The sequence below is a fragment of the Phoxinus phoxinus genome (assembly GCF_949152265.1).
Source record: "Phoxinus phoxinus genome assembly, chromosome: 22".
In the NCBI taxonomy this organism is placed as follows: domain Eukaryota; kingdom Metazoa; phylum Chordata; class Actinopteri; order Cypriniformes; family Leuciscidae; genus Phoxinus; species Phoxinus phoxinus.
Window position 1 is genome coordinate 27,245,488 of NC_136897.1, and position 17,580 is coordinate 27,263,067.

A 17,580-nucleotide genomic window follows, 5' to 3' on the forward strand; every position below is an offset into this window, starting at 1 on the left:
TGTGCTCATATTTCATATTGGATCGTGCATTAAATATTTGAAAAGTTTGTGGGGATTTGATGTGGAAGAGAAAAATCTGAACGTGCTTCTCCATGAGGTTGCAATATAAACACTAGATCTGGAAAATAAATAACTTGTACATTTCTAAAGAATTAAAATGTTTTGCAAATTAGTTGTTAGTGGAATTAATTAGTTCATTAAAGGGGTGGTATAATGCCCTTTTCACAAGATGTAAAATAAGTCTGTGATGTCCCCAGAGTGTGTGTGTGTGAAGTTTTAGCTCAAAATACCCCCACAGATATTTTTATATATCATGTTAAAATTGTCACTTTTTGAGGGTGAGCAAAAACGCACCGTTTTGTGTCTGTCCCTTTAAATGCAAATGAGCTGCTGCTCCCGGCACAGGGGGCGGAGCTACACTAGCACGTGTCCTTTTACCTCACACACACATGCACTGAAAATTTCTACAACTTTTAGCCTTTTATGTTCAAACCGGAGTCAGACAATGATGGAGAGACTCAAGAAGAAGTGACAACATGTAGAAGAACAGGACATTTCTGAACGGTTAGTTGATGAGTTTATATGTAGCCTATAGCAACCCGGTCACACAAATGTGTCTCAGTGTGTTTATCGTGCAATTTATATGCGAAAATTAGTTTTTACGTGCATACGCATGGGTTGGTTAGGGTAAGTTTAGTAGTGGTGTGCGGTGTGTGTGTATTACACACAATGAAGTGCGTAATAAATGCACGCGAAAACTGCGTATCATATGCACGTAAAAACTCATTTTGAGTTTGAAAATTGTACGATAAACACACTGCGTGCTATAGAGATGCATTTACGTGAGAACAGGCTGGTATAGCTTATGTGTAGTTATCTTCTAGTCATTGATTAGCATATTCTGTCATGATAATCTATAAATCGTGTTCCGGGGGCGGGGTTTATGTAAATTTTAGGATTGGTGATGTCACTAACAGGAGGAATGTCATGTAGTTCCTACCAGCCGTCTGTTGTAGTTCTTAAAAAGCGATTTCTTTAAAAGCAAATATCTCCCTTTGCTTTGAACTCTGAGCGTTGTAACTTTGCAGATGTTGTTTATGATCAAACAGAAACATTACACACTAACTAAAGCTAGAAAAGTGAAATCATAATCAACCATCCCTTTAAACACCGTGTAATCTCCTCGCAGTGCCGTGAGACAGATCTGGCTGGTGTTCAGGACACATTAAGGTCTGGTTTTTGCCCATCTGAGCCGTATTTCATCTCTTCAGCTCTGGTTTCTGCAGCAGCTGTTACTGTTTCTGGAACATTACCCATCCAAGTGCACATGGGTGTAAAACTGGAACGGCCCGCTCGTCTGCACTACACCAATAACATTGATTTTCTGACTGACTGCATATGCAACCCGACTGTATATCAGAGCACATTTGATTTTAAGATAATCAGAGATTTCATTCCACACGGCCTCAAAAAATTAGAATATGGTGCAAAAGTTCATTTATTTCAGTAATTCAACTTAAAAGGTGAAACTAATATATTATATAGACTCATTACATGCAAAGTGAGATATTTCAAGCCTTTATTTGTAATAATTTGGATGATTATGGCTTACAGCTTATGAAAACCTTTTCACAATATTTTTGGGGTTTCATAAGCTGTAAGCCATAATCATCCAAATTATTACAAATAAAGGCTTGAAATATCTCACTTTGCATGTAATGAGTCTATATAATATATTAGTTTCACCTTTTATTTATATAGCGCCTATAGCTCAAGGTCGCTTTACATTGTACATTACAATACATTTAGACACCCACACAGTCACATAGGATACATATAGTCACATTATCCAAAATGCATGTTATAGATACCATGTTTTTAACTGGGTCTTGAAAGTAGCCACAGATGAGGTATTGCGTAGTGTCCATAATTGAGGAGCATTAATACTAAATGACCTTCCACCTACTGTAATTTTTAATTTAATTTAATTTTTATTTAGGGACACGTGCGAACAATAAACATGTACCACACTACAACATTTGTAGCCAAGGCTAATTTGCAATGTCCGTCCCGAGAAGGGCATACAGAAAATACACTCTAAAAAATGCTGGGTTGTTTTAACCCAATTTTGGGTCAAATATGGACAAACCCAAACGTTGGATCAAAAATGCAATTTAAAAATTTGACCCAATGGCTGGGTTTGTCCATATTTGACCCAAAATTGGGTTAAAACAACCCAGCATTTTTTAGAGTGGACATTTACATTTACAGTAACAACAACCGGAAACGAGGGATGGACAATAAACCAAGTTCAGCTCTAAGGGACGGTGGTAAGGGTGGTAAGGGTAGAGTAGGCCAGACAGATATTGGGGAGCAAGACCATTTAATGCTTTGAACGTTAGAAGCAATACCTTAAAGTGGACACGTGATGCCACAGGTATAGCCAGTGAAGGTCGTGAAGCAGAGGAGTGTGTGGAGGACGCCTGGTGGAGGAGAGACGTTTTTTGGGAAGACCAAGAAATAAGGCATTGCACTCTAAAAAATGCTGGGTTGTTTTAACCCAATGTTGGGTCAAATATGGACAAACCCAAACGTTGGATCAAAAATGCAATTTAAAATTGAACCCAATGGCTGGGTTTGTCCATATTTGACCCAAAATTGGGTTAAAACAACCCAGCATTTTTTAGAGTGTGCAATAGTCCAGGCGTGATGTGATTAATGCATGAATGAAGGTTTCAGCATCAGCTAAAGTGAGAGAAAAGTTTTAAGTTGAATTACTGAAATAAATGAACTTTTTGCATGAAATTAAAAAAATTTGAGTTACACCTTATATTCTGATCTCTACACACAGATCAGTCTCAATGTACACTCTAAAAAATGCTGGGTTGTTTCAACCCAATTTTGGGTCAAATATAGACAAATCCAAATGTTGGGTTAAAAATTTAATTAAAAAAATGTAACCCAACGGATGGATTTGTCTGTATTTGACCCAAAATTGGGTTGAAACAACCCAGCATTTTTTAGAGTGTAAGCTTACGCCTTTTACACCCATTTTATCAGTTGTCAGGCTTGGAAAAATAATAGCTGCATATTTAAGTTATCTCTAATATCTGTGCAAATGGCGTGACTCGTCTGATCACGAACCCTGTGCAGTAGCGATACTTGATAACCTGCACTCCAAAAAATGCTGGGTTGTTTCAACCCAATTTTGGGTCAAATATGGACAAACTCAGCTGTTGGGTTACATTTTTTAGTTACATTTTTAACCCAACGTTTGGTTTTGTCCAAATTTGACCCAAAATTGGGTCGAAACAACCCAGCATTTTTTAGAGTGTGTGTAAAGCAGTCTGCTGTGTTTCTGCTGCAGTGGTTGTGTGTGTGTCGCGTTGTGTTTGCTCAATCTCTCTCTGCAGGTGGTGTTAATGTAACCGAAGGCTTTGCAGAGCAGACGACTGATGCTTGCACAGATCTACAGTTGGAAATCATTATTACTGTGTTTAGCTTTGAGTTTGGCTGTGCAAGAGACGGTTAGCAAGCTGCTTAGAAATAGTGAAAGGAAAAGACTTTGTCTTTCATATAGCTATAGTTTACAGCTGGTGCAATTTTAACTATTTAATCTATTTCTTATTTTATCAAGAAGAAAATGTTGATTAAAAAGGCAAATTAATCAGATTTACTTCTGAGATAACTCACTGAACATGCAACGCATGAGATTAGCTGTCAAGAAATCAGTGAAAGGAAAATATTTTTTTGTTTGATCGCTCCTATATTTTATTTCATCAAAACATTTTGTACATACAATTGGATTAAAAATGCAAATTAATTTATTTTTGAGATCATATCTTGCTTAATTAAACATGAAGAGATGAGCAAAGCTGTTCGGTGAAAGGAAAATATTCATTTTATTGTTCAGTTTAGTTCAGCTGTTTTAATTTTTAACTATTTAATCTTATTTTATTTGATCAAAACTTTTTTAAATATAAAATTGGATTAAAAATGCAAAATAATCCTATTAACTTCTGAGATAACTCACTGAACATGCAACACAAAGAGATTAGCAAGTTAAGAAATCAACTCCAAACATTTTATTTCATATTTTGTTTTTGTTTAATCTGTCTTTCATATACAGTTTACAGCTTGCTTTATTAAAATTAAAAAAAAAAAAATAGTCTCTTATTTTATTTTATCAAAACATTTTTACATAAAATCGCATTAAAAATACAAAATAATAATAAATTTTTTAGATAATATCTTGCAAAATGAAACATGCAATGTAAAGTGATAAGCAAACTGTTTGGAAATCTGTCAAAGGAAAAGACTATTTTACTATTATTATTATGTATTTAGCCTTTAGATTAGTTTTCCTATTTAATTTACAGCTGCTAATCTTATCAATATAATTTAGTAATATAATTCTACATAAAATTGGATAAAAATACTAAATTAATCAGGCCAAACGTGCATAAAAAGAAGTGACCCAGGCTTATTTCTGGACACGTGCAGCTCATGTTGAAGAGTGTGTGGTTGCTCATGTTGAAGAGTGTGTGGTTGCTCATGTTGAAGAGTGTGTGGTTGTTCATGTTGAAGAGTGTGTGGTTGTTCATGTTGAAGAGTGTGTGGTTGTTCATGTTGAAGAGTGTGTGGTTGTTCATGTTGAAGAGTGTGTGGTTGTTCATGTTGAAGAGTGTGTGGTTGTTCATGTTGAAGAGTGTGTGGTTGTCCATGTTGAAGAGTGTGTGTTTGTTCATGTTGAAGAGTGTGTGGTTGTTCATGTTGAAGAGTGTGTGGTTGTTCATGTAGAAGAGTGTGTGGTTGTCCATGTTGAAGAGTGTGTGTTTGTTCATGTTGAAGAGTGTGTGTTTGTTCATGTTGAAGAGTGTGTGGTTGTTCATGTTGAAGAGTGTGTGGTTGTTCATGTTGAAGAGTGTGTGGTTGCTCATGTTGAAGAGTGTGTGTTTGTCATTGATGAACTGAACGAGTGCAGGTTTGTCGATCTCTGAGTGCTGGTTTTAAACACACCAATCCATTTCTTCCATTAAAGCCTTCACTGAACATTCACACGTTTTCATATCGATAAATCGGTGAGATGCACTAATGGAGGCGCTTTCAAAACATTATATGCAAGTTATTAGCAGATGCATGCTTAACAAAACAAAAAAATGGCTTAAAGTATTGCACACGATTCTGATGCTTTGTGTTCTTTGCAGACATGACACAAGATCCTCTTCAATAGGCCGAGACAAACCCCCTTCCAAAAAGACGAATGAAATAGTGCAATATAAGAGGATTCTGGGCAGATTAGGACAGGAACACATAAGGTGAGATATGAAGTGATGAAATATGTTTTGTCAGATTGGTGTCAAGCCTGTCCTGGCCTAGAATCAGCCGAGGACATTATTGCGTCGGCTGCAGACTGAACCTGACTGCTCTTGACCCACCAGATGTGTGTTTTATGTCTGACTGGCACATGCAACATCAGTGTGTTGCTGTTCTCAAACTAAAGTACCTTGGGAGAGATTATGATCTATGATTATTTGATGGAAACTGAAATTAATTTCCATGCACGTTTGTTTGCATTGTTGGTTTGCTGGTGCAGCTCAAAAGGGATTTTTTTTAACCAATTTAATCTTTCTTATTTTGTTTGATTGGGCTTTTAAAAGTTGTTATATAATAATGCATATTGAGTACGCTTTCATATATATATATATATATATATATATATATATATATATATATATCTCTAACATGAGTCAACTTGTTTGATTGGGGAGTCAAAAATAAAAATATGACACAAATTTAGATGTAAAGATTTTATCTGATCTTCAGTCACTGAATTAATTCATGTGATAAGTGTGAAATGTTTGATGTTGCATAACTTTTATTTTTAAAAATATGTTATGCAGTATTCTAATGTTTTATTCTGAGATGGAATCTGAATCTGTGCAATTATAATAAACGTCGCCATCTAGTGTTCAGACGCATTATGTAATTATTATTCCCTCACAACAGCCCACAATAAGCATAAAGCAGCAATAATGATGCCATGAAAACAATGGTGCCATGGTGCATTTAATGTTGCAGAATGACCGGCTGAAAGTGTGTGTGTGTGTGGACCAATCTCCAAAGCAGGTTTAAAAAAAATATATTTTTATAAATTATTAAAAGAATTATTGATTATAAAAAAAAAAAAAAAAAAAGGTGATTTAAATTAAAACATTTGATTCAAATAAATAACTACATAAATAAAAATATATTAAAAAAAGGAATAAAATAAGATTAAACTAACTAAATAATTTAGATTCAAATATTTTTTTATTAAAATAAAATGTATTTAAATGAATACATTTTAATAAAATGTATATATATATATATAAAAAAAATTATATGTAAATAATTAAAACTCAATTTAAATAAGCAGTGTAAAAATGTAATTAAAAAACTCATTAAGATTAAACTAAGTAAATAAATTGATTAAAATAAAAAAAACTTAAAAAAAAAAGAATTATTTGATTTTTATAAATAATAAATGAAAACATTTGATTCAAATAATTTGATAAATAAAATACATACAGTGAGTAGAAAAATGCAATGATGTAAAATAATAGAAAAAAAATAATATAAAATTTTCACAGTATTAATTGGGGTTTTATACATGACAATATATCCGCCTTTTGAATTTTAGGGATGTTGCCCTTGCATGAGGATGATCATATTTGTGGGATTGAGAAGATTGAAAAGTAAAGTGTCTGTGTCGCATGATCAGGTATTTATAGAAGAACTCTGACCTACATAACCTCTGCAGTCGATGCGACCCACAAACCCAGAGGACCAGACAACAACACTGGCTGCAGAAACAGGTACCGTGAACATGACATCTGAAGCGGTCTGCATGTGTTTACTTTTACACACACTGCTTATGATTATTGTGCCTATAGTCATGATATTGACAGACTTTAAAGGGGTGGTTGATTATGATTTGACTTTTCTAAATGTAGTTAGTGTGTAATGTTGCTGTTTGGTCATAAACTACATCTGCAAAGTTACTTACCGGCTGAAAGTGTGTGTGTGTGCGGACCATCCTCCAAAGCAGGTTTAAAAAAAATTATTTTTATAAATTATTAAAAGAATTATTGATTTTTGCGAAAACTTTTTTGCGATAAATGGGAGTTTTTGCGAAATTGACGTGTTTCCATTGGCCGTATTTTCAATTCGCAATTTCAATTTGCGCAATTTGAACGGTAATGGAAACGCGGCTACTGTCTGACTCCGGTTTGAACATAAAAGGTTAAAAGTTTTAGAAATTTCCAGTGCATGTGTGTGTGAGGTAAAAGGACACGAGCTCTTGTAGCTCCGCCCCCTGTGCCGGGAGCAGCAGCTCATTTGCATTTAAAGGGACAGACACAAAACGGTGTGTTTTTGCTCACCCTCAAAAAGTGACAATTTTAACATGATATATAAAAATATCTGTGGGGTATTTTGAGCTAAAACTTCACACACACACTCTGGGGACATCAGAGACTTATTTTACATCTTGTGAAAAGGGTATTATACCCCCCCTTTAACATGCCTTAAAGCATTTAAACATCACATTGATTTGCTCATGTTCAGTTTTAGACTGGCACGTGGTGTTATTTACAGTTTTCAGTGTGTGTTCATCAGTTTTCTGTACCAGCTTCTGCCTCATCAACGTCCACAAACACAGGGTCATGGATTTTGACACATCCGGAGGGATTTCTGACGATGATTCTGCGACTCAGCTCATGATCGAACAAAGTCTCCGGCAGCGACACAAGCAAAGCGAGCTGAGGAAGTGTGTGTCTGGTGACGTCTGCAGGTCACACACACTTTCAGATTCACTGATGTTGCTGACTGACACTGGAATGAGATATGCTGTATTTCTGTCTGCAGGATTATTCAGATCAGCCCCGAGAGAGAGAAGATTTTCAATGCAATAAAGCATGGTATGAACGGGTGATCACACAATTACATATCCAGGTTATGTTCACACCAGAATCAAAAGAAAAAGAAAAAAGAAGAAAAAGGAAATTGTATACTATATAAATAAGGGCAATTAAATTTTTTTGGAGATTGTAACAGTGTTTTCATGCCAAATAAAATTTAATTGTACTTTAGTAAAATAAATATTTTAATAAATAATTAATAAATCAATAGATAAAAAATCGAATCTAAACAATGAATCTAAAAAATTTGATACATTTATATATATATATATATATATATATATATATATATATATATAAAAACTCATAAATGCAAATAATAATAATAAAAAAAAAATAATCAAAAAAGGATTAAAGTAAATTAGATTTGATTTAAATAAAATAAATACATTTCTTAAAACTATATAAGTAAAACCAGACTTAAAATAAAGAAAGCATTAAGATTTTTTGTATTGTGATGCAAATATTATTATTATACTATAATAATATATTATACTTATAAGTATAAAATAAGTATAATACCCTATTATACTTATTTTATACTTACTGTATACTGTTATTATTGCTATTTTTGTTGTATTTTTATGTAATGCAGAACAAATAAGACATTTGTTTTGCATTATATAAAAATAATGGAATACTTATTTAATTTAAATCAGATGAAATCAAAGCAGTACAACAAATACTATCATTACATTAATGAGTTGTTGTTTTTTTGGAGAGATGTACTTAATTGTAAATCATAATATCAATTAGGCAAAACTATATTAACCTTAATATTCCAAAATGGTCCTAGGCTTTAAATATAATATTTTCATAAATATTATGTATCATTTATTTGTTTGTTAGTCTATTTATGAGTGATATATGACCTTGACATCTATCTTCATGTCAGGTTTCATGAGTTATTATTATTATAATCACATTTAAACAGTAAATGTAATGTAGGTTTATGGTAGTTCATGTTGGTGCGGTGCTAGTCTAGTAGTAGCCATGAAGTTCACTAATAAGTGACCCTGGACCACAAAACCAGTCAATTTTTGAAATTGAGATGTATATATCATATGAAAGCTGAATACATAAGCGTTCCATTGATGTATAGTGTGTTATGATAGGACAATATTTGGCCGAGATACAACTATTGTAAATCTGGAATCTGAAGGAGCTAAAAAATCTAAACATTGAGAAAATCTCCTTTAAAGTTGTGCATTTATGTTCACGATTGTGCTGCATTCACTCACAAAAATACATGTTTTATATATTTACGGTAGGAAATTTACTAAATATCTTCATGGATCATGATCTTTACTTAATATCCTCATTATTTTTGGCATAAAAGAAAAATTTCAAATTTTGACCCATACAATGTATAGTTGGCTATAGCCACAGATATACCCGTGCGACTCCAGACTGGGTTTGTGATTCAGGGTCACTGTTTGCTAATGTCTTTCTCTCGATGGGTTATCAGGAGATGAAAACACTCTCCGGAAGCTGTCTGTCCATCAGAAGGCTTTCTCTGAAGAGGACAACACGGGTTTCGTGCCTTTACACGAGGCCGCCACACAGAACAACCAGAACATCCTTCAGATCACATTTACGGGTTTGTCGTGAAGATGCACATTGTTTTGAATCGATATTGTTGTTCTCATGTGTTTTCCTCATGATCTCAGGACAGGAGTAACTGTGATTTCTCTTCAACAGCCTCTCCTGAGGACGCGAAGCACAGAAAGACTCGGCGGGGGAAGACCGCTCTCTTCTTATCTGTGGAAAAGGGTCTTTTGGACAACGCTTGTTTCTTGCTGGACAACGGCAGCGGTGCAGACAGCCTGGACCAGGAGGAGGACTCGCCTCTCGTCGTGGGTCAGAGAAACATCATTCTTCATCTGGAGTTACACGACAGGCAGAGTTTGGGATATATATATATATATATGTGACCCTGGATCACAAAACCAGTCACATGTCACACGGGTATATCTGTGGCAATAGCCAACTATACATTGTATGGGTCAAAATTATCCATTTTTCTTTTATGCCAAAAATCATTAGGATATTAAGATCATGTTCCATGAAGATATTTTGTAGATTTGCTACCAAAACCATTCCGGCTGGAATTGGCTTATGGAATTGCCAATTGGCAAATATAAACACTTATAATAGGCTTATCATAGTGAATCAGGGTAATTATTATACCTTTATTTAACCAGGAGGTCCCATTGAGATTCAAAATCTCTTTTACAAGAGAGACCTGGCCAAGGTAACAGCCAAATCACAACAAATGCATACATAACAAACACCAAATTACATTTTCACAATAAAAAAAGTACAAAATGTAAAAAAAAATAAAGACAAAAACGCGTTTTGGTAGCGGGATTGATGATTGATGAAAACCCTGGGTCGCGACCCCTAAAAAATGGGTCGCCAGGATGATTTAAGGAAAATATAATTAAATAAAAAAACAACAATTTTTTTTCAATTTATAGGCCTATATAAAAGAAACATGCAAAATATGGCTATTTGAACAATTAATAGATTAATAAAACGAAAGAAAAACTGACAGCATGCTGCTGAGTTCGGTTCATTTCTTTGCATTGCGATCGCGTCACGGATCCGCCAGTGCTTGTGCATCACAAAAGCGGTTGTTAAGAAAATAAAGTCAAGTTTTTATTTTTCTTGACCAAGTGTTTTTATTCCCACAGCTATAAGAAATAAGCAGTACGACATGACGAAGCTTCTGCTGAGCTTCAGCGCGAGAGTTGACCAGCAGGGGGCGCACCGCAGGACTGCCCTGCACGAAGCGGCTCGACTGGGCCTGGACGACTGCGTGGATCTGCTGCTGAAGAACGGAGCTCATCCGGACCCCAGAAGCTCCTACGGCCTGACCCCGCTAGCACTAGCTGCGCAGGCGGGACACCTGGAGATCACGCGGACGCTTCTCCGGAGAGGTCAGGGGTTATTAGAGTTCAGAGGTCAGGGGTTATTAGAGGTCAGGGGTTATTAGAGTTCAGAGGTCAGGGGTTATTTGAGTTCAGCGGTCAGGGGTTATTAGAGTTCAGAGGTCAGGGGTTATTTGAGTTCAGAGGTCAGGGGTTATTAGAGTTCAGAGGTCAGGGGTTATTAGTGATTAGAGGTCAGGGGTTATTAGAGTTCAGAGGTCAGGGGTTATTTGAGTTCAGAGGTCAGGGGATATTAGTGGTCAGTGGTTATTGGAGGTCAGAGGTCAGGGGTTATTAGAGTTCAGGGGTTTTTATAGGTCAGGGGTTCAGAGGTCAGGGGTTATTAGAGTTCAGAGGTTATTAGTGTTCAGAGGTCAGGGTTATTATAGGTCAGAGGTCAGGGTTCACTAAAATAATCAAAATAAAAGTTAACTAAAATAACTAAAACTGAAAATAATAAAAACTGTATTGACATAAAAAATAATAAAAATAATAAAAACGACATTATTACTAAAACTTTAACTACAATTAAAACGAATCTGGAAAATCTAAAAATAAAAGTAATTCAGAATATTAATAAAAACTATAATAGTGTCTTAATCATACTAGAATAACTAGGACTCTGTATCTGCGGTTTGAAAAGCAATGTGTGGCATTTACTAATAAATGTTAACTGACAAAATATAAAAAATGTAAACTTTTTTTATTTCACCAAGTTGCAACATTCCTCATTTTTATTTAGTTTAACTTGATTTTTTTTTTTTTTTTTTTACTAAAACTTTACTAAAATTAAGACATTTTATTTCACACATGATGTGAATGTAATTAATAATAAGTAAACTTAAATGTGTATTTTGGATGTTTTCTTTCCACTAGTCTGGAAAAAAAACAGAAGACATGTAATGGAAGCAAAATCTCAAAATTGGCCAGTGCATGAAAAAACAATGTTTTTTTTTTTGGTTGTAGTGTCTTTCCTAAAAATATATAAAACTGTGTTTTATTTCCATAATATGGTAAAAAAAAAAAAAAAATTGTGTTAAAATGTTGTTGCACTTTCAAATTCAATGAAAGCTGTATTTTAAAGCAAAAGCGTAACTTTTAACAATGCACATTTTCTCCTCACCCGGCAGAATCCAAACATGCACACACATGAATAATTTAAGCTTCTGTTGGTGTTCAGGCGCTGATGTCGAGTCTCAGGCTCAGGATAGCGCCACGATCCTGTTCGAGGCGTGTGCTTCTGGAAACCCGGATGTCATATCATTACTGCTGGAGTACGGGGCGGATGCGAACATCCCCAAACACACCGGACACCTTCCCATCCACAGACTGGCCCACCGTGGACACGTCAAGTTAGTGTCAATCACACGACACAGTCTTCTGTGACAGGGAATGTGACGAAGCCTTCGATTTCTTTGGTAAACTAAACCCTAGACTTTTGCTTGGTGGAGTACAGTATGAGCTGATAATACATGATCCTTCAGAAATCATGCATTTACATTTATGCATTTGGCAGACATACATTTATGCATTATGCATTGCATTTCAAGGTATACATTTACATTCTTATATGACATTTCTGATTATGGTATCAATGCTAAAAACTACTTTTGCTACTTCAGATTTTTTTGTGGAAACTGTGATACATTCTTTGAATTTAAAGTTTTTGTGAAGAATTTGTGTTTGATTCGCCTATTTTCTTGTTTATCAACTTTTATTTATTTATATAGCACATTTAATAGCAACGTTGCTGCCCAAAGTGCTTCACAGTTATAACTAAAAACAATAAAACATACATAGGCTATATAAAAACATTTACCGAGCCTGAAGGCATCTCACACAACTGTATAGTAAGATCGGTGTAGAGAGAAAGAAAACTAAATAAAAATGATGTATTACTACAATGTACAGAATACCCTTATTTAAAAGCTAAGTTAAAAAGATACGTTTTCAACTGAGACTTAATTTTTATTTTTAAAGGGGTGGTGTAATGCCCTTTTCACTAAGTCTCTGATGTCCCCAGAGTGTGTGTGTGAAGTTTTAGCTCAAAATACGCCACAGATATTTTTATATAGCATGTTAAAATCGTCACAAACACACCGTTTTGTGTCTGTCCCTTTAAATGCAAATGAGCTGCTGCTTCCGGCACAGGGGGCGGAGCTACAAGAGCTTGTGTCTTTTTACCTCACTCACACACACACACACACACACACACATGCACTGAAAATTTCAAAAACTTTTAGCCTTTTATGTTGAAACCGAAGTCAGACAATGATGGAGAGACTCAAGAAGAAGTGACAACATGTAGAAGAACAGGACATTTCTGAACGGTTTGTTGATGAATCTATGAAGCTTATGTGTAGTTATCTTCTAGTCATTGATTTGCATATTCTGTCATGATAATCTATAAATCGTGTTCAGGGGGCGGGGTTTATGTAAATTCTAGGGTTGGTGATGTCACTAACGGGAGGAATGTCGTGTAGTCTCTACCAGTCGTTTGTTGTAGTTCTTAAAAAGCAAATATCTCCGTTTGCTCTGAACTTTGAGCGTTGTAACTTTGCAGATGTTGTTTATGATCAAACAGCAACATTACACACTAACTACAGTTAGAAAAGTCAAATCATAATCAACCACCTCTTTAAATAATAAGACTGTTCCTCAACTTAGGAGCCAAAACTGGAAAAGCTCGGTCACCCGATACACCACTGTGGAAATCTGTATCGTATAAAGCGTCATGTGAAACTAATATATTATATAGACTCATTACATGCAAAGTGAGATATTTCAAGCCTTTATTTGTTATAATTTTGATGATTACAGCTTATGAAAACCTTTTCACAAAATTCTAATTTTGAATTTGTGGTTTTCATAAGCCATAATCATCACAATTATAACAAATAAAGGCTTGAAATATCTCACTTTGCATGCAGTGAGTCTATATAATATATTAGTTTGACCTGTAAATGACCGTGACTTGACTCGTGTGTGCAGGGCTCTGGCTCTCCTGATGCCCATCACGACGCTGGACGCAGTGTGTGACAGTGGGATCAGTCCTCTTCATTCAGCAGCGTCTGGAGGACACACACACTGTCTGGAGATGCTGCTCGCCGCTGGTTACGACCCCAACTTCATGCTCCATCCATGGGTTCGGCGTAACTATGATGATAAACGGCAGTCTGCGCTTTACTTCGCCGTATCCAACGACGACATCGCATCCGCCAGAGTTTTACTGGAGGCCGGAGCGATGCCCAACCAGGACCCCGTCAAGTGCCTCCAGGTGGCGCTGCGTCTGGGAAACCACGAGCTTATCAACACGTTACTTCGATACGGAGCCAACGTGAACTACTTCTGCAGTGTGAACACCACGCACTTTCCCTCGGCCTTACAATACGCTCTAAAGGACGAGGTGGTGCTGCGGATGCTGTGTAACTATGGTTACGCTGTGGAGAGATGCTTCGACTGTTCGTATGGGGAGGGATCCCATGTGCCGATTGGTTATGTGGGCTGGAGTGATACCGTCATTAAAGACACCCTGGTGATTGATTTCATAGAGTTTGATTTAAAGGATTAGTTCACTTTAAAAAAAACTTTTGCTGATAATTCACTCACCCCGATGTCATCCAAGATGTACATGTCTTTCTTTCTTCAGTCGAAAAGAAATGAAGGTTTTTGATGAACACATTTCTCCATATAATGGACGTCAATGGGCCCCAAACGGGTCAAGGTCCAGATGACAGTGTCAGCGCCGCTTCAACGGGCTTTAAACGACACCAGACGATGAATACGGGTCTTATCTAGCGAAACCATCGTCATTTCAAACATAAATAAAAAAGTTTACGTTTTATAAGCACAAGCGCTCGCCTTGCTCTGTTCTGTGATGCGCGTTCGTGACGTCACGTAATACGCAATTACGTTGAAAAGGTCACGCTTCACCGAGTCAGTGTTTACAAGTTGAACGGGCAAACAAAGTCAAACGCCGTTTACAAGAAAAGGAAGTTAAAAGGTAAAACAACGATGTCGGACGATTTTGAACTTTATAGAGGAGAAGATGAGATTTTTTTATGAGTTTTCATGCTATAAGCGTGACCTTTTCAACGTAATCGCGTATTACGTGACGTCACGAACGCGCATCACAGAACAGAGCAAGGCGAGCGTTTGTGCTTATAAAACTTAAACTTTTTTATTTATTTTTGAAATGACGATGGTTTCGCTAGATAAGACCCGTATTCATCGTCTGGTGTCGTTTAAAGCCCGTTGAAGCGGCGCTGACACTGTCATCTGGACCTTGAACCGTTTGGGGCCCATTGACGTCCATTATATGGAGAAATGTGTTCATCAAAAACCTTAATTTCTTTTCGACTGAAGAAAGAAAGACATGGACATCTTGGATGACATCGGGTGAGTAAATTATCAGCAAAAGTTTTTTTTAAAGTGAACTAATCCTTTAATGTTTTGTGTGTGTTTTGAATCCTCTTTTCCTGTCGCTGTAGTTCTGTGAGTTCATATCGGTCGCGTGGCTGAAGGGTCTCTCAGGACACCTGGTCCGCATCATGCTGGACTACGTAGATCACGTGACCGTTTGCTCCAAACTGAAGGCTTTGCTCATGGAGCAAAAACAGTGGGCGGAAATATGCAAAATTCAAGGTTTGTACATGATATTAATGATAATAATAATAATATATTCTCTCTATATATCTACAGGTGAAACTGGAAAAATTAGAATATCGTGCAAAAGTTCATTTATTTCAGTAATTCAACTTAAAAGGTGAAAGTAATATATTATATAGACTCATTACATGCGAAGTGAGATATTTCAAGCCTTCATTTATTATAATTTTGATGATAAATTAACTTTAGCACGATATTAATTTTTTTCGAGTTTCACCTGTATATAGCCTATCTGTATATATATATAAAAAGTTTTTTTATTTTTTATATTTTTTATACATATATACACACTTTTTTTGTGTGTAAATCAGTAGTAAAAACATACAATGCAAATTTTCTAATTATATCACACACACATTTATTTAATTATTTATATATCAAATTTGTATTGTATTGTATGTTTTTTACTGCTGATGGAAATTCAAGGTTTGTACAATAGCAATTTATTTACTAATAATAATAATAGATATTCATTATATTATACCTTGCATAATAATAATAATATATATTATTGATATTACTACTGTACATTTTTCAACATTATTATTGTATTTGTATATATTGTGTATTGAATATATTTTTTACTGTTTATTTTAAATAATAATATATTTTAAAATAAAAAATTACAGCTAAATTCAAGGTTTGTACAATAACAATTTATATTAAAAATAATAGATATTCGTTATATTATACTACTATTGTAAATTGTTACAGTGAATACTTGTTTGTATATTGTATATTTTCATTGTTGCATTTCATTTTCATTGCTGATTTACTCTTTTTTTTAAATACGGTAATGAAGTTAAAAAATTACTTTAAATTACTTTAAAATGAGAATCACAATTGAAAATGAAAATGAAAATGTCTATGCAAAAAAAAGAATGTGTTTTAAAATAAGCTTAATTTTCCAAATACAGAATATATGAACCTTTTTCTTTAGACTCATGATTTTTCTCTGCTCACGTCACGTGATGTTTTCATATTCATGTTTCATATTCATGTGTGTGTGACAGAGAACGTGCGCGGCCTGCAGCATCTCTCCCGGCTGAAGATCAGAGCTTGTTTGGGTCGACTGCGTCTGAGAGCTCCAGTTTTCATGAGTTTCCTTCCATTGCCGGAGCGACTGAAGCAATACATCCTCTACAGAGAATACGATCTCTACAGTCAGACCTGCCAAACGCAACGCAAATGAGAACACAGAACACAGAATTACTCAATTATCAACTATGATGGACACTCTTAACGTGTTTTTTTAGAACATACATTCTTTAAATACACACTCTAAAAAAATGCTGGGTTGTTTTAACCCAAATGTGGGTCAAATATGGACAAACCCAGCCGTTTTTAAATGACATTTTTTAACCCAACGGTTGGGTTTGTCCATATTTGACCCACATTTGGGTTAAAACAACCCAGCATTTTTTAGAGTGTAAAACAAACAAAGTCTTAATGTTAATGAATATGTATACACTCTAAAAAAATGCTGGGTTGTTTCAACACAATTTTGGGTAAAATATGGACAAACCCAAATGTTGGGTTAAAAATGTAATGTAAAAATTAACCTAACGGCTGGGTTTGTCCATATTTTACCCAAAATTGGGTTGAAACAACCCAGCATTTTTTAGAGTGTAGAACTACTCAATAAATTGTTTAAATTAATAATAAAAAAATGGTAGCCACCTATGCATCTTTTATGACGGAAAGTGGTCTTTCCCAAAAGATAATTGCTCTTTTTTAAGAAGCACACCAGTGTAAAATTATTTTTTTAATCTAGTGAGATTTTAAATTTAGGTGGCTAAAGTGTGTATGCAAGATATATTTTAACATATGAAAATAAACTCTCATTAAATTGTTCTTTTTACATTTTTTCCTTTATTGAAATTGATATATATAATCTATAGTGTGTGTGTGTGTGTGTGTGTGTGTGTGTGTGTGTGTGTGTGTGTGTGTGTGTGTGTGTGTGTGTGTGTGTGTGTGTGTGTGTGTGTGTGTGTGTGTGTGTGTGTGTGTGTGTGTGT

At 35.2% G+C, this 17,580-nt stretch overlaps 1 protein-coding gene across 2 annotated transcripts; it reads left to right on the top strand.

The window, feature by feature from the left end:
* The first annotated feature begins 401 nt into the window (after window positions 1–401).
* On the top strand, window positions 402–17,416 carry asb14a (ankyrin repeat and SOCS box containing 14a). 2 transcript variants are annotated; one of them, XM_079597799.1, is made up of 12 exons: window positions 402–564; window positions 5,208–5,318; window positions 6,764–6,857; window positions 7,660–7,810; window positions 7,909–7,961; window positions 9,430–9,561; window positions 9,663–9,821; window positions 10,658–10,903; window positions 12,075–12,246; window positions 13,886–14,429; window positions 15,385–15,538; window positions 16,576–17,416. In XM_079597799.1, exons 3-12 carry the CDS (start codon window positions 6,806–6,808, stop codon window positions 16,752–16,754), a joined length of 1,842 nt encoding a protein of 613 aa, XP_079453925.1. In that variant the 5' UTR covers window positions 402–564; window positions 5,208–5,318; window positions 6,764–6,805; the 3' UTR covers window positions 16,755–17,416. The 2 variants fall into 2 exon arrangements, with proteins under 2 accessions (XP_079453925.1, XP_079453924.1); XM_079597798.1 differs by having other exon boundaries at window positions 489–564; window positions 6,683–6,857.
* Window positions 17,417–17,580: the final 164 nt, after the last annotated feature.